General features: G+C 48.5%; 5 protein-coding genes across 5 annotated transcripts; 3 read left to right on the forward strand and 2 right to left on the reverse strand.

The window, feature by feature from the left end:
• Positions 1-126: 126 nt before the first annotated feature.
• N7462_002408 (uncharacterized protein) lies at positions 127-3,432 on the forward strand (the record flags this gene model as incomplete). Its single annotated transcript, XM_057074134.1, has 8 exons — positions 127-165; positions 221-767; positions 836-962; positions 1,067-1,105; positions 1,163-1,247; positions 1,299-1,344; positions 1,404-3,235; positions 3,274-3,432. The coding sequence occupies 8 exons, from the start codon at positions 127-129 to the stop codon at positions 3,430-3,432; spliced, it is 2,874 nt and encodes a 957-aa protein (XP_056937775.1).
• A 1,933-nt stretch (positions 3,433-5,365) lies between these two features.
• Positions 5,366-6,307, forward strand: N7462_002409 (uncharacterized protein; the record flags this gene model as incomplete). The annotated part of the gene is made up of 2 exons (XM_057074135.1): positions 5,366-6,218; positions 6,294-6,307. 2 exons carry the CDS (start codon positions 5,366-5,368, stop codon positions 6,305-6,307), a joined length of 867 nt encoding a protein of 288 aa, XP_056937776.1.
• Positions 6,308-7,726: 1,419 nt separating this feature from the next.
• N7462_002410 (cleavage polyadenylation factor subunit CFT2) lies at positions 7,727-10,831 on the forward strand (the record flags this gene model as incomplete). Its single annotated transcript, XM_057074136.1, has 2 exons — positions 7,727-7,875; positions 7,939-10,831. 2 exons carry the CDS (start codon positions 7,727-7,729, stop codon positions 10,829-10,831), a joined length of 3,042 nt encoding a protein of 1,013 aa, XP_056937777.1.
• A 269-nt stretch (positions 10,832-11,100) lies between these two features.
• N7462_002411 (right-handed parallel beta-helix repeat-containing protein) lies at positions 11,101-12,567 on the reverse strand (the record flags this gene model as incomplete). Its single annotated transcript, XM_057074137.1, has 1 exon — positions 11,101-12,567. One exon carries the CDS (start codon positions 12,565-12,567, stop codon positions 11,101-11,103), a length of 1,467 nt encoding a protein of 488 aa, XP_056937778.1.
• Positions 12,568-13,122: 555 nt separating this feature from the next.
• On the reverse strand, positions 13,123-14,244 carry N7462_002412 (Six-hairpin glycosidase-like protein; the record flags this gene model as incomplete). The annotated part of the gene is made up of 2 exons (XM_057074138.1): positions 13,123-13,943; positions 14,013-14,244. 2 exons carry the CDS (start codon positions 14,242-14,244, stop codon positions 13,123-13,125), a joined length of 1,053 nt encoding a protein of 350 aa, XP_056937779.1.
• Between the last annotated feature and the right edge of the window lie 3,081 nt (positions 14,245-17,325).

The raw sequence follows: 17,325 nt of genomic DNA on the forward strand, positions 1-17,325 counted from the left end.
TACCTCAGGGGCCCTTCGCTCTCTAAGCTGTCATTCTTTCTTTCGTTTCTTGACGCTCTTTTTGTAACCTCTTTCGGTCTCCTATATACCTCCGAGAAGAAGAGTTCTCCCTCTCTCGGCGCCGCCATGGCCCCCAGATTTAAGGATGGAGATGCCGTGGTTGCCGTACGTGCCCTGACACGCGATAAGCTTCTCCGCCACTGACTCAATTTCAATGCAGATCAATGGCAAATGGATTGCCTGGGCTCACACCATCTTCGCGTATGCCGCCTTCTTCAGCGCATTGATTGTCGGTTGTGCGTTGCATTACCACAAGATCGTCCAAAACGAACACTACGGTTATCCCGATGAATGGTTCCCCTCCGTGTCTGCAACCATCGGTGATCGCTATCCGGAGCGTTCCTTCTTCCAAGTCTTCATCGCTATTACCTCCGGCCCTCGCTTCGCTCTCGTCTTCCTGTGGTACGTCCTGACCGCGCGCCCGAACTCGACTCTGCCCAAGATCGTCGCAGGCGTGGGTGTTTTCCGTACCTTGACCTGTGGTGGATGGACTTATGTCACTTCCACCGATGACCATGACTGGCATGACATCTTTATGATCTCGTATCTCGTGGCGACGCTGCCGTGGACGCTAGGCTGCCTTGCCCTGAGCCCCAACAACCGCCGCGCTGTAAAGTACCGCAAGATCATGGCGAGCTTGTTCTTCGGGACTCTGGTGCCATTGATTTATTACTTCATTCAGCACAAGGTCCACAAGGTCGCTGGTGGTAAGTCAATCACTGCTATGAATCTTTGTCACTTGACTTTTTTTCGCTCTATTGACACATATCTCTAGCTTACACCCGATACGCCTTTTTTGAGTGGTCTTTGATTTTGTTCGATGTGGGCTTTGATGCGATTACGGTGCTTGACTTTGAGGGATTCGAGCTGGTGGTGCGCGATGTGAAGGGAATCAGCAGAGGGTATGTACCGTGGCTTCCGAAATGACACCCACAACAAATGTATAGTGCCATGTTACGTTTGGTTATGAGAAAAAGCATTTTCTAAATTGGCTATCATTTCTCAGGCAGTTGAAGACGACTGCGGATTCTGTCCTTGAAAAAGAGTGTGTACTTCCCATAAGCTCCTCGAAACCCCTTCGGAGGTTAACCACGTAGTATAGGAAGGGCAAGTCTGTCGGCAACACCTTCGGCGAGGGCTTCTTCTGGACTGAGATCATTGACGCCGCTGCCGACGTTTACAACGGAGTATGGTGCCTAGCTTGATAGTATTGAAAATTCGCTGACGGTTGACTATAGTTTGTTTTCTGGACAATTGTGACCGGTCTACCCGTGCTTGTGTGGTGTTAGTGACACCAGTCTTTCTTACACTGGAGAACAACCCTGCTGACTTTATATTTATAGATTTCCCACTGTGGCATATGGGTATCTCGGGTTATGAAGTTGCCATTGCTGCATGCATGTCGCCTCTATTTTTTGCCATCCCGTCTTTGAGACAGCTGGCCGTCAAGAACCTCCGTCTTCTTCATTTGATTTCCCTGGCTGGCCTCCTGGCCTACAAGTTCCAGGATCCCGCTAACCGGCTCTTTGTCACTGCCTTCGCTCTCTCGACCACCTGCGCAGCGTGGACTGCGACCTTCTTTGCTGAGCGTGCCAACACGCCTCGTCTGGAGACTCGTATCATGGCCTGGGGTATTGGTCTCATCATGTCCACCATTTCCAAGTTTGCGTGCTCCACCAATAATCCTCTCTGGCCGATTATGCACGCCGATAATGGCGGTTGGAACAAGATCGGTCTTTTCATTGCTGTCTTTGCCGTCCTTCGCTCCCAGCGGCCCACCACTACTAGCGGCGGCGACTATCTCCCTGCCAGCGGCAAGAAGGGCTCGTCTATCCTGGCTGGTATTGGCTTCGGTGGACTAATGTTTGCCATTGTGTCTCTTCTCACTGACTCAAGCACTATGATCTCGTGGGTTTGGGAGGGATACCCCGTCCGTGGCCCGATTGCTGTGCCCCATGGTGCTGTAACTATCTTCGTCATGGGTGCCGGTCTCGTTTATGGTGTGTTCCACCCTACTACTGCTGGTAGCTGGACTGCCTTTGGAATCGGCTCGCTTGGCGCGGCTCTTTTGACTTGCTACCACCACTGGACTGGATATTATGGAGCCCTTGCTTTCGCCTTCTATATTATGGCCGTTTCTCCTGTCCTGATCAGTTCTGGTGTCCGTCACTCCCCGGCGACCGTGTTTGGCGTTGGCTTCCTTTTCTATGTTTTCATGCTTCTCTTCCATGTCTGGGTTGTCGCCTATGCCTTTGTTCCTGGTGGACCGCTTGTGCGTGAACATACTGATTGGGTCATGATCACCACTATGCTCGCCATCGGCGCTGGTGTATTTTCGGCTGCGACCTCGAACTCGACTCGCTCCCGTAACAAGCCCATCAGCCCCAACAGCAAGCGCCAACGCTCATATTACATCTATGTCCTTGCTGCCCTGCAGCTGCTCTCCGTGTCGGTGGCCTATCTCCGCTTCCCGACTAACGACTATGTCCCTCACCACAAGGAAGACAAGGTGGTAACTGCCGGTATCTGGACCGTCCACTTCGGCCTGGACAACAATATGTGGGCTGCCGAGCGCCGTATGCGTGATGTCATCGGTGAGCTTGAGCTCGATGTCATCGGCTTCCTTGAGTCCGACAATCAGCGCATTATCATGGGTAACAAGGATGTCACTCAGTACATCGCCGAAGATCTTGGCTACTACGCCGACTTCGGGCCTGGTCCCAACAAGCACACCTGGGGTGCGGCCTTGCTGTCCAAGTTCCCCATCGTCAACTCGACCCATCACCTGCTCCCTTCGCCTGTTGGTGAACTTGCCCCTGCCATCCATGCCACCCTGGACATGTATGGTGAGATGGTTGATGTGGTTGTCTTCCACTCCGGTCAAGAGGAAGATCCCGAAGATCGTCGTCTCCAAACTGAGTATCTGTCGAAACTAATGGGCTCGTCCCCGCGCCCTCTGATCCTGTTGAGTTACCTGGTCACCAAGCCGCTCGAGGGTAACTACAACACCTATGTCAGCGATGTCAGCGGTATGAAGGATATCGATCCAACTGATTGGGACCGCTGGTGCGAATACGTCCTTTACAAGAAGATTCATCGCACCGGTTATGCTCGTATCAGCCGTGACACTATCACGGATACTGAGATACAGGCAAGTCACTCTCCATTCCTTCACGTGCTGTCTATTCTGAATTTCACTAACTGGAGATATAGGTCGGCAAGTTCGTCGTCGGCGAGCCCGAGCCCGAAAACGAGATGCGTGTCCCAGAGGACATGGTTCCCGTTGGCCGGCGCTTCCCGGCTCTCTTCCGTGGCGATGGTGTCCGTGGACACCGCTACCATGTCTTCGATGAGCCCCGGTACTGGCAGTAAGCAGTATCTAGCTCAGGAAGATGGTATATTTGCGTTAACAGAAAATGGTTGCTTTCGAGGGACTAGACCTCATGATTTTTTCTAGCGGTGAAATAAATTGGAATGGAATGGTGAAAACTTCAATATCCCAGTGGCTGCATACTAGCAACAAATTAATGCTATTTTCTCTTGTTCACCTCTGTTTCTATTTGCTTTACTGTTTTCTTTCCAACTCTTCCGAAAGCCGTCAGTATTAAAAACCCTGATATAAGCACCTAGATCGCTCGACCACCGGTATACAAATCATGCTGGTGTAGACTAAGAAAAGTTGAACGAGGCCAGTGAGATCAAGTAGTCAAACATCCAGAAACTAATTCATCTGCTCGCTTCTCGATTCCTTCAACAGATTCAACGGCCAGTGTTCAATCCCCGCCCTTCCGGGGAATGTACGCCAATCGAGGGCAGTTCCTTTTACTATAATCCGGGGTCTCAGGTCTGGTAGATCAGGTCTGGAGATCTCGGATGTGCGAGCCGCCCAGTCAACACGATTACCGATCTTGTTTTCTTGCGCAGATCCGCAAAACAGGCTGGATCGATGCCCCTAGGAACGCGTTCCAGGAGTCCAGTTCTTCCTTAGAATAGAACAATGACGGCAGTAGAGTAGCACCCTCACATTCCAAGGGATAAACGTCATACCTAATCACATGTTCCTGGCCGGTCTCTTGATTCTTTCACGAGACAGAACAACCGAGTCATTTGCAAGTTTCGGGGACTGTCCAGCGACTGCAATACAAAGAACACCGCGCCCTAGCCGTCTTGCCTCTCTTTCGCCCCATAACTCAAAGAAGGCAAATTCTGCGCCGAAATTATGATTCATGATCGACGCTGTTAGTTATCGCTTTGGTCTGAAAAAAAAAAGGTAATCCCACTAATCTTGCAAGAATGAATGATGATGGCATTTCACATATACCACCAAGCTCAAATCCATCTTAGCTTCTTCTCAACCCTAAGGATCCTCGGGAAAAGATTTTGATCTTGAGAGGACCATCTCGTCAAGGTGCATTCAGTCTTTTTGGCAATCAAATCTTGCTCGGAAAGACGTATCCCCATGGTCAATATAGGAACTCAGGTATCGTAGCTTGTATCAGCAAAAGCAGAGAACATTAACAAGCAGATCTTCTGACCCGTCTCCGGAGCAATTTTGAGTTACAGCATTCTAGAGGTCAGACTGAATATAGTCTTGAACTCAAAGCAAGTTGGTTGACAGGTTTAAAAAATTGACCCCGTGTCTTTGTCCCCAGTGTCCCTTGGGCATTCTGCTGCGTGGGGCCGAGCGAAGAACTATACAAAGAACCCATTTTTGTTGGCCCGCCAGGCGCTCACATTTCTTTGAGGGAATTAGTAGACATAATCAGGCGTCATTGAGTGCTCTAAAGACGTACTTTGACCAAGCGTTTCTCTCTCGACTCTTGCCTCCTTTGCATAGTGACGTTTCGCATAATATTTCGTCCACTAGGAAGATTGTAAAACTAGTGAGCATCATCCCAAGCAACGAAATAATTTTTTTTCATTATACTCATAACCAAAGCCATATTTTCAGACACTTGGAAATTAATCTTCGAATCCTTAAATTCCGCACCGCATCACCCTTCTCCTAGCACAGACGCAGCAGATGACTCGGGATTCCCCCCGACCTCCTTCTGACACCCCGGCTGCGAGACAGAGCAGGACCCGATCTTCAAACAGAGGCAGCCGAGAATTAAGAAACGAACTTAACAACTCGGACGAGGCTCCAACATCAACTTCAAAGACAACTGTCGGGATGGTCAATGATTCTAGTGTAAGTTCGGGTATGGCTTCCCTCGGAGTCTTATCTGAACTGAAGGGGGCGCACAAAGCTCCCATGAACAAGAAAGAGAACACTGGAGCTCAATCAAAGTCACAAGGGCTCACCATGGTGCCCAGGACTGTGGACCCCACGGGGACGTCGCTAAAATTCCATACTTCCTCCAATGCCAATTTGCACAAGACTCCAACTCTCTACTTTGGGAGTAATGCACCATTCCCTCGTTGGCGAGTTGAACCAAGTGGCTTTGGCCTTGGCAAAGACAATGAGAGAGATTTAATCAGAACCCATCCAGCTAGAACTATTGTTCGTGGTCTACGGCCAGACTCCCACGCTTTTTCTGGGGATACGAGAATCGGTCTCGCCGAGCTTAAGTGGGTATTTGATCCAGGATCATGGACGTCTTGGGTTAGCATGAACGGCGCACAGCTTCATGATTTTGCCCTGGAGGAACTCGAAAATGCGCTGCGCGATCCCATAATTCGAGCTCAATTCCGCAAATTGATCTTCAGAGGTCCGTACGCAGCCTCAGTCGCCAATGTTGCAGACCCATTGCCGCCGATGCCACAGCTGCCGACTAAAGCTCGAATCTTACCTGAACCAGTCAAGGAAGCTTCCCGTCGGATTGAGAAACGCCATACTTTCTACCACTCTTACAAGCGTCCAGCTTTGGTCACTCCGAGGCGTGGACGATCCAAGCCAACAAAGTCAGCTTTAGCTCATCCTATCTCCTCGAGGATATTTAAAACCATGAAAGGAACCCAGGGACTTCCCGGACACATCAGCCAATCCTTAGATCCAGAAGCAGCTACCTTGCCACCTGAAAAATACAATAGCTTTGATACTGAGAGCTTGAGTACACCAACTTCTGGTGAAGAAGAATTGGATCCCACCGAATTTCACAAAGCACGGGGGTCGTCACCAGCGCCTCCTGAGCATGGGCCCAAAACCGCTCGAATAGGTGAGTACAAATGTGTTTGGGTTGGCGTTATAATCCTAGTCATTTGCATGTTCGTATGTCTCTTTCTGTATTCAGTGCACATTATTTGATGATGTATGTAGGAATGTGCCAATGTATAAATGTACCTAGCCTTGGATGAGTGGACCCTACGCAAAATCTCACTTATCATGCAACTCATGCTGGCCGTTGAGGCTTTCTTGATAATGGATGAAGGACTCACTTCCTTTCCATTTCCGAGGGGCTCCTTGCACATATCCAAGCCTTCTTTTTCCCGACCTGAGAACAAAGCTTAACCGTTTACTGGTGGCTTAGCGATAGTCGTGCTAACCTTTTCCATTCTCTCAGACCCGGAGACATCAAAGCAGACCCCCCATCAAGGTTCAGGTGAGTTAAATCCTTTCGGTCAAAACAAGAAATAGGCAGTTGTACATGCTGACCTCATTTGAATATAAAGCCCCAAATTTCCAAAGAGCGCAGGGAATTTTCGGGGCCTTGCTCAATCCAGACACGAGGGAAGCAGAACTGTGTAGTTCAGAATCTGGATCATCCCAAAATGAACCACTGCAGCGTTCAATATCTGTATCAATCCCAAAGCTTGGATTTAATGACGGGGATTATCTTCGATCATGTCAGCGAATTTGCGACGATCCCGTAGAACGAGTGAAGTTCTTCCCAGCAGTCGAATGCTTCCGTCGAATACGGCCATGGGCAGGTGCGACCATGCCACCAGTCATTGAGCAGAAGGCGAGAAATACTCTACCTCCTTTTAGTATCCCCTATCGCCCATTTAGTTCCATGGACTCTACGGTTGTAAGTTGACCTATTACTGGCTCTCGTGGAATAAGGGGCTGACTCGATACAAAGTCGGCTGACTCGCATACCTCTATCCTCAGCCCATCGGAGACAAGGAGAGCATATACTCGAGATAGATCAGGTAGGTTTATGAAACAGAAATAGCAGGGTGAGAGAAAGCGACAGCCATGAAATAAATATATATGCGTGCTATGGTGCTTGAATTGTTCTGTTCTGGGTAGATTGTTTTGTATTGTTGAAATGCGTTTCTATTCATGAATGAATTGTAGTTATTCGGATGAAGCTTTAATATGGACTTAGTCATCTTAAGTTGTTTTCTCCTGGCCCTATGTAGGATAGAGCCATGTATCTCAGGTATAGTTTTTATCTCGATTTGTGATTGGGCTATCAAAACAGATCACATGACCAGAAGCTCCAAACAACGCAAACACACCAGCTGGGTTTCCGGCCGGGACAAAGCAGATCGGACGGTAACGTCAAATGCTCTTTCTCGAATATCTAACCTCAGTCCTCATTTTCTTTCGTTTACAGAGGACTAGACTGCCTTATTTAAATCATGAAGCCATGAGATATCCTGTGTCCTGAACAACAATACTCAGATTTGGCTTGATTGGACGTGTCCTTCCCTTGTCGCGAACACACTCCCTCGACTAGAGTAAGGTGGATGAATCGCGACTCAACAAAAGGAGCCCATCATGTTCACATTCACACCATTACTCGGAGCCCAGTCCTCATCCTCGAGAGCTTCGCAGTCGATCTTGGAGCTCGATGGTGGCATCAAGATCCTCGTGGATGTTGGCTGGGACGATACCTTCGATACCCGGGACTTGGCCGAGCTTGAGAAGTCGGTTTCCGTTCAATCTTCCCTGTCTTTGACAATTTAAAACTAATTCCTTGCTTCCGATAGACATATTCCAACTCTTTCCCTTATCCTTCTGACTCACGCGACACCCGCGCATATCGGTGCCTTCGTTCACTGCTGCAGAACGTTCCCTCTCTTCACGCAAATCCCAATCTATGCTACCAGCCCAATCATCGCGCTTGGCCGTACAAGTCTGCAAGATCTCTACTCATCAGCACCCCTTGCCGCTACTTTCCTCCCCCAGGCCTCCATTTCAGAACCTGGCGCATCCTCGGCCGCGTCGGCGGTATTTTCGGCGGGAGAGAGTGAAGAAAAATCCGAAGCTGCTGGCAGCACAGGGCGTGTTCTTCTTCAGCCACCTACGACTGAGGAAATTGCCCGATACTTTTCTCTCATTCAGCCGCTTAAATACTCACAACCTCATCAACCTCTCCCATCTCCGTTTTCGCCGCCCCTGGACGGGCTCACTCTTACTGCTTACAACGCTGGACATACTGTCGGTGGAACGATCTGGCATATTCAACATGGGATGGAGTCTATCGTCTATGCGATGGACTGGAACCAGGCGCGCGAGAGCGTCGTTGCAGGTGCTGCGTGGTTTGGCGGTTCTGGAGCCAGCGGCACGGAGGTCATTGAACAATTGCGCAAACCCACAGCCTTGATTTGTAGTACTAAAGGAGGCGATAAGTTTGCGCTCTCTGGAGGTCGCAAAAAGAGAGACGATCTGCTTCTTGATATGATTCGAAGCAGTCTTGCGAAAGGTGGCACTGTTCTTATCCCAACAGATACTAGCGCCCGAGTATTGGAGCTGGCGTATGCACTCGAACATGCTTGGCGCGATGCCGCGGCGGGTGGAAAAGATGATGTCCTTCAATCAGCCGGCCTATATCTGGCCGGAGGCAAGGTCAACACGACAATGCGTCTTGCTCGAAGTATGCTGGAATGGATGGATGAAAACATTGTTCGCGAGTTTGAAGCCGCCGAGGGCGTAGATGGAGCTACCGGCCAGAAGACCGGGGGGCAAAGTCAGGAAAAGAGCAGCGGCAAGGGTGTTGGTCCCTTCACTTTCAAGCACCTCAAGACTGTGGAGCGCAAGAAGCGACTTGAAAAGCTTCTGGCCGACCAGGGACCCAAGGTCATACTTGCATCTGATACCTCTTTGGCTTGGGGATTCTCGAAAGAATCACTGAAACGGGTTGCCGAAGGTCCAAACAACTTGCTTCTTTTGACCGACTCCTTCCGGAAGAAGGCAATCGAGGGAGCGGGAAATTTCTTCAATAACATTTCTCTTGGGGCCACTCTTTGGCAATGGTACGAGGAGCGGAGGGATGGCGTGGCACTCGAAAAGTCTTCGGAAGGGGAATTACTTGAACAAGTTCACAGCGGCGGGCGTGAATTGACATGGACTGATGTCCAGCGCGCGCCTTTGAATGCAGGAGAACAATTACTTTACCAGCAGTACCTGGCCACCAAGCGACAACTCCAGGATGCCTCTCAAGCACGTGGGCAGGAAAATCTTGAGAATGCCGCGGATGCCCTTGATGATCGGTCCAGCTCAACTTCCTCCGAGGATTCTGACTCGGAACAACAAGGCCGCGTGCTTAACTTTTCGACTACACTTGCACATTCGAATCGCAGCAAACTGGCGCTCAGTGATGAAGATTTGGGTATCAACATTCTCCTCCGACGGAAAAACGTCTACGATTACGATGTCCGTGGCAAGAAAGGCCGCGAACGCATATTTCCGTATGTTGCACCGAGAAAGAAAGGCGACGAATATGGAGAGTTTATCCGTCCTGAGGAATATCTTCGAGCGGAAGAGCGTGAAGATATCGACGTACAGCAACGTCACTCTGATGCTCAGACAAAGCTTGGCCAGAAGCGACGGTGGGACGAGAATATCGGCGCTGGCGGGCGTAAGCTTTCCGGCGGTGCTGCTGGAAACAAACGTCAACAACTTTCCAAAGATGGCCAAATAGTGGCGGCAGGTGCCGGTGATGATCTCAGTATTGTCTCAGATGGCGATGGTGCTGATGCTGCAGTATCTTCCGAAGACGAAGCTGATGGGCAGACGTTCGAGGGCCCAGCCAAGGCGATTTATAGCAAAGAGTCCGTCACGATTAATGCCCGCATCGCCTTCGTTGACTTCACGGGCTTGCACGACAAACGCAGCTTAGAGATGTTAATTCCTCTTATCCAGCCACAGAAGCTCATCCTGGTCGGCGGAATGAAAGAAGAAACATTTGCATTGGCAGCCGAGTGCAAGAAGCTCCTCGCTACTAAAATCGGCGTTGACGCCTCGGCAGCCGTAGCGGATGCATCTGCCATCATTTTTACTCCTGAGAACGGCGATACTGTTGATGCAAGCGTCGACACGAACGCTTGGACTGTGAAGCTGAGCAACAACCTTGTCAGGCGACTTAACTGGCAGCATGTTCGCAGCTTAGGCGTCGTTGCTTTGACAGCACAGTTGCGAGGGCCCGAGCCCCCTGCAGATGAAGCTGGAGATGGTGACGACGTCGAAACAGCTGGCAAGAAGGTCAAGCTAATCAAAGATGAAGCTGCCTCGTCCGCTTCTACGCCGAATATTGAGAGCAGCACTGAGAAGCCACATGCATTGCCTCTTCTCGATACCCTGCCTACTAGCATGGCTGCTGGCACCCGCTCCGTGGCCCGACCACTCCATGTTGGCGACCTTCGTCTTGCTGACCTTCGCAAGCTCATGCAAGCAGCAGGGCACACAGCGGAATTCCGCGGTGAAGGAACTCTCTTGATTGATAAATCAGTTGCAGTGCGGAAATCCGGCACCGGTAAAATCGAGATCGAGGCCTCCGCCCAGGCGGCGGCAAACCAGGGTGCCTTGGGTCGTGGCGTTGGCAGTTTCCTTGCCGTAAAACGGAAGATTTACGAAGGTTTAGCTGTTGTAACAGGAAGCTAGGATGTTTTGTATTTTTAAAAGGGAACAATCTATACTTTAAATAAAACCGCTGCAACATCAATCATGATTTTCTTACTTCCATGCTAAACTTCCTAGAGTAAAGCATCTCCAGCGAAAACATAAAGGTGACCAGATTGTCTCGGAAGATCAAGAATGATGTAGTTAATTATTTGTCTGATTTTATGTAACGTCGAGAGCTGGCCAATCCCAGTGACCTATCATATTAGTATAAAATGATCGAATCGGCCATTTGTTTCTTGAGTCTGTCCTCATAAACCTCTCCCATTGTAAGCTCCAATGTTGGGCTTCGAAGACGAAGAAGTAGAAACGATGTTATTCCAAAAGTCATGGCCACCGTTGTCAGTAACAAAGATCCCACTTTCTAAAGCAGGGCTCCCAGAGCGCAGTTGATAACCATTAACGGAGTCAAGACTATCCTTTCCAGTTCCGGGATTGGTGAACTGTGGATTACCAGTACTTCCAGCCGTATCCAAGGGCATTGCAACTGTTTGAAATAGATTCGTATTCCATTCAATAAAGGCCCCAGTTGGTAAGGTTGAGTTCGCAGTCCCAACCCAAATATTATTCGAGAGGTTGGTATGTGGCGGCACTGAGATTTCAAATTGCTTATCTGGGCAGTAGACCACATTATTATAGAACTCCAACTGTACATCGTCTCCGTTGCTGTACATTCGGCAGTCGTTTTGGAAGATATTATATCGCACGATCTGAGTGGCACCGCCGGCTGTTCCGCAGCCGTCACAATTCAAGAATATCCCTCCGGCATTATCATGGCTGTAGTTGTATTCGACCGTACAAGTGCCCTCGTTGCCCCAGTCGCAGTCGAATGCTTCACTGTCAACGTCGGACATGAGCGAATCGTGCACCACGTTGAAGCGCATCACTGCGTCCTCGCACCCTAATACCCATATTCCGGCGAAGTTACCCCCAGTATATGGATACTTGCCGTGGCCGAGGAACCCACAGACATTCTTTTCAACCATAGGGGATATGCCATATGATACGACTATTCCATCACCACCAACGTTGGAGACGTTGTTCCCCCAAATATGAGTTTCTGCGCCCCGGTTATTCATCTGACCGACGCGGACCTTGATGCCGCCTCCACCACAGTCATAGATGGTATTGTCGTAAATGCGAACATCGTCATACCGACTGCCGTTCTCGGTGCCGTTCACAATAATGCCCGCGGAGGCTATAAAGGCAGCTGACTGGGTTGCTTTATTCGTTTCGCCGGCAACATTATAGACTGTAACATCGTGGATATAAAGGCCGCGGTGGACATTTCCATCTTCCGATATCGCCGCAATACCCCGTCGCCAGGCAATCGTCGAGGCAGGGTTAATGACTGAAATTTTGGAAATGTCCCAATAATTCTGATTGGTCAAACGGACAGCCTCCTCTGCTCCTGAACCGTTGATGATAGGCAAAGCGCCATCGCCGTAACTGGTGAGATATATAGGGCTGCTCTGCGTACCACTACCTTTCGGTGATAGCGTGCCTATACATGTTGTCCCAGCTTTGATTTCCAATGAGTCTCCAGGGTTCAAAATTGCTTCGTTGACCTTTGCAAGGGAACTGAAAGGATGAGACCTGCTCCCATTACCCTCTGAACTTTGACTGCAGTCGACATAAAAACTGCCTCCCAACGATGGTTGGGCGAGGCCCAAAAGGACTGCAATGGCGACACCGTATCGCACAGTCTGGAAGAACATGTTTGTATTCAATGATTCTAGCAGAGAATCCTGTTCCAAAACATATTTTGTGATAGTTTGTTGACAACATTAAAGCAATCATACCCTTTAAATAGGGGCTGTGCGGTTGCCGACCATAGGCTTCTCAGGAAACATGATTGATCAGCGTCACAAGGGCGACCACGATTTCCTCGCAAGTGGATTTGTCTGTGAACATTATCATTCGGACCTTTTCTTCGACCGAGTTGTTCCTGGCCGGTCGAATTGATTGCCCGAAGAACCGAGCGTTCTGAACGTCGATCCATTCTGGGAGCGGGGTGCAGGTTACGGGCTACGGAACCAGATGCAGTGATTTATCTCATCCGAAGGATTTGATGCTTCTGACTTCACTAGGATGATTAGTTGGAGCCTGGTCGACAAATTCAAGTATGTCCAAATCTCAGGACGTTTGCTAATATCTTCTCTCGGAAGAATGTTTATGGAAACCATGGAATATATTTCATTTCAATGCCTTGGATTTGGCACAATAGCTGCCCGATTTCTATCAATAAGTACTCTAATATAGATCTTGATTCATTATAAAGCAAGACCCATATCCAAGAGCCGATTTCCGAGCTCTAGAAAGTAGTAGTCGGCATAGACTAAGCCATGGTCCCAGTGTCGATCGGCGTGATCCTCATTGAAATTCGCAGTTGATCTTTCTAGAATCGAATCGAAAAGACGCCCCTCAGATTCTCCAGATGACACAACTCGGATTGTTTCGCTCTTTTTGTCAAAGGACAGGCACACTTGCTCTCGATTATATGCTAATGCGATCGTGTCATTTGCAATGGCCAAGGCATACTCCAAATAGCGTCTGGCACACTCTGGTCGGCCCAAACTGAGAAGCTGCCCGTAGAGAATAATCATACCATTTGCAGCAATCAAGCCAGCAGACACGTCTCTCAGAGGCGTTTGTATCCCTTTGACAGTGGTAAAAGTAATCGGTGCATCGAAATCCCATAGCGGAACGTAACGTCCATGGCCGCTCGCTTCAATGACTTTCGGCGAAAGTTCCATGCGATATATGAAATAGTCCGCTAGGCCCATTGCGGTTTGCAAAAAGACCTCTTGTTTGGTCCATGAGAATGTCTGCGCGTAGCCTAGGATTGCCCAGGCCTGCCCTCTTGCCCAGGTTGAGTTGTCCGAATAGCCCTGAGCAGTGAATTTCCGTTTCAGATGCCCTTTATTAGCTGGACAAAAGTTGACAGCATGGTAAGTTGAATAACACGTCTCTCTATTGGGCACAGACTCTTTGCGAAGATGTGTAGTCAGAAGAGTAGTGGCGTGTGTTTTTCCGATGGAGAGAAGGCGAGTAGATCGCGTATAATTCGCAGCATAAAAGAGTAGATCGAGATCTGTCAATAATATTTTAGTTTCATGTTTTAATAACAGAAAAGATAATTCGGACTTCGTACTGCACAAACTATCAATTATGACTATGAAGTCTTCTTCCATATTTTCAATGTCATGATGCGCATTTGAAAATCTGTTCCAACTGCGAATAGCCCCAACCCGGTCATCATATCTTGAAGCTAAGCTGTCGGCCGCAGATAATAGTGCATCCAAACTTTTCTGTCGACCAAAAAGCTCCCAATCCCTTTGAAGAGCTGGCTGGACAATGAACCCGAGATCGTGAGTGTCTTTTCGAGATGCCATAGAGAAAAGAGGTTCAGACCATTTACAACACAGATTGGTCACATAGGAAAGAAGCTTGGTATGAAAGTCATTTGGAAGGGCGGTCCCAACGGCGATTGTAGATATACTTGATCCGGGGTACTTTCGAAACCTCTCAAGAAGACAGTAAAGACTACCGGGAAAGAACCCGCAAGTCCAAAATTCAGCATCTCTGCATTGATATTTTCCATAGCTTGAACCAGTCTGAGGCACTGTTTCTGGGAAGCGGGTCGGTGGATTCTGAAGTGACTAGGGTTAAGGAATCTAATTGAATAACGATGGTGCATCTTGTTTCTTACATTGTTTTCTAAATATGTCGAACCAGTTCTCAGAACTTTCGCCAGCGTATTTTCTTGGAACAAAGGTGCCAGGCCCAGGAGAGTCTTTGATCCATGACCACCGCCTGCAATATGGCTCAAGGATTTGGATACGATATCCATGGCTGGGTCTATGGATAGAGGACGCGGGCTAAGAATTTCAGGTGCCATGATATCAAGGGCGAAAACGGGATGGAATGAGCTGTCAAACACCTGGACGATGAAGCCTAACGAGTCAGTGGAAAACTAAGACTAATTAATAGCGGCGGATTACCCAGAATTTCATGGAGGATTGTCGTACAAAATGCAAGATGACCATCAATTCTCGGCCCGCGTTGTGTATCGGGTGGATCTCTCGCCCGAAGGCCGGTGGTAGCGCACGAGGGATTTCATACAAGTCTACAGAAATCTTAACGCCTTTTGTTTCATTTTACTAGGGAACTGACAATATTTTTATTACTTTTCAAAAAGAGATATTGCGACTATGTCGAAATTTTCATATCAAGAAGCACTTATCTACGCATGATCGAGTCTTGAAAGCTGATTATTCGATCCATATCCACATACTGAGGATCGAGGAGAAAGTCAGACAACGTACCAAGTCCCTCTATATGATTTCCAAGGGGCAGTGTCGCTTGGGGTTCAGGAAAGATGCCATCCAGGGCTATGTTCATCCTCTCTTGCGGTGGAGGAGTTGGTCCTCTCTGAGAGGGAACTGCTCCTGGTCCAGCTGAAAAATGATCTTCCCTTTCGAACCTCGTACTGTGGAAAGAACCCGACGATGGGGTATGTAGCCTTTGGGTATGGTCAATTAGTAAACAGCACTATCCCAAGACAGGAGCTGAGGGCTTACGTATTGTTGAAGGGACTCTGTTGGCTGTTTTCAGGTCTCAACCGACTTCCACTGATGTAGTGAGATTGTCTCTCACTAACGGGTATTATGCTATGGCGTTGTTGGCCTCGACGCTCTTCGATCCATTGGCTTTCTCGTAGATTGGAGTCCGGCATTTGAATCCCAAGAGCTGTATTTACCTCCGCAACATAGCCCATTGAAGAAGTGCTCAAGAAGGGCGGCCCGTCTCTATTTTGTAGAGCCTGGAGTTGATCCAAGAGATTGCCTGCAAAGCTCCTCACCTCACAATTCAGTCTTAAGCCTGGATTCATCGATATCCAACGGTCAGACATCTGCTGGAGGCTAGACAGAAGTACATGATACGCCTCGGGGACAACGGAATTATGAATGTGCGAATGAACTGCATAATAGCACAGGGTCAGCCGCACTCAATTAAGAGGAAATGCAGAGCTTACCAAGCAAAACACGAGCACTAAGAAATGCACAAAAAGAGAATTGTGGGCTGACCAGTCCCACAAATGGTGTGTATTGCAAGTACTTTTGAACAATGTTGGCAGTCTCTGACGCAGCAAGTTGGCAAGTTTCAGCACTTCCTGAGCTTACTGATCTCAACTTTTCAAAGACAGTGTTGTGTGGATACGCAATCGTCTGGTGGAGTAGTATCATTGATGTATTGTGTGTGATGTGTGCAAGAGTGAGATTAGGGTCCATATGCACGAACGCTGGTTCTTTCGAAATGTTAGAATCTTTCCACCTTCGAGGTAGGAACATTTTCCAGCTGGAAGAATAAAAGGATTAGAGATATGTTATATGAATATGCGATAGTTCTCCAATTGATGCTTACTGGATAAGCTGTAGATCTAATTCCTTAAATCGAGTCAGCCAAGCGCTGAACTGGTGTTTGTTTTTGAAATCGACAGGCCGCTGAAGGAAGTATTTGACAACACGGTTAAGGGACTCTGTCGCTTCCACGCAATAGGCAAATGATCCTATAGTGGAAAGGTCTGTATTTCTCTTTTCCGGGGACTGGGAAACAGGGGAGATGCGTTCGGATGTCGATGCTGTAGCCCCATCGTCCTTGTCTCGGTCAGAAAGGGAAAAAAAATGACTTGGAAGAAAAGACACTGATTTCCCTATCTTGGCCATCGATGTATCCCAAATGTTCAAAAATGGAGTTATCACAGGCTCTTCCTTGACCCAATAAAGACCGTCACTGGGTAGTCGGACTTGAACGTCCTCACTGGACAGGCTCATATTCCACCTGGTTTATGAGAAGGAATTATTGGAGGTACCTTGACTATTGAGTGCGGAAAAATACCCTGTAACCATGGAACAGAACCGATCCAGCAAGAAGACATTCCAAAAGACGCGCCTTCGTTCTTCTGCTTCTGTCCAAACTCGAGGCGGTGGAAGGTGCCACAATGGCTTCAGACAATGGTCTTGCATATGGTTTTCTTCTGGCTCTTTGTGAAGCCCTAGAAAAACCACGGCTCGAGCAAGCATGCCTATGATTGGCCATGCCTTGTTGGCGGTTCCATCACCAATATGCACAAATGCTACTATGACAAGTGCTTGAGCGTTTTCAACAGATAATTGCCCCATTCCTGACAATAGTACAAGTTCAAAAGACCTCTGCAGAGCGGTTGGATATAGCTCAAGCCACTCTGTCGCAAGTCGTTCATTCGCGACATATCGCATAGCACATACCACCATAGCATGGAGGATTATGACTAGCTTTGACTTTTCTGAAGGGTCTCGCAAACGAGACCGAAATAGCATTTCATGAATAATCGGTATGAAAGGATGCACAACGGAGAAGTATGCGTCAAGAATAGCTTCTACCAAGTTGTTAGGAGGTAGATGAGATGTTGGAACCTGTTCGTTTGAGTCATT

The sequence above is a fragment of the Penicillium macrosclerotiorum genome (genome assembly GCF_028827735.1).
Source record: "Penicillium macrosclerotiorum strain IBT 26536 chromosome Unknown utg000002l_segment0_segment0, whole genome shotgun sequence".
Lineage (NCBI taxonomy): Eukaryota > Fungi > Ascomycota > Eurotiomycetes > Eurotiales > Aspergillaceae > Penicillium > Penicillium macrosclerotiorum.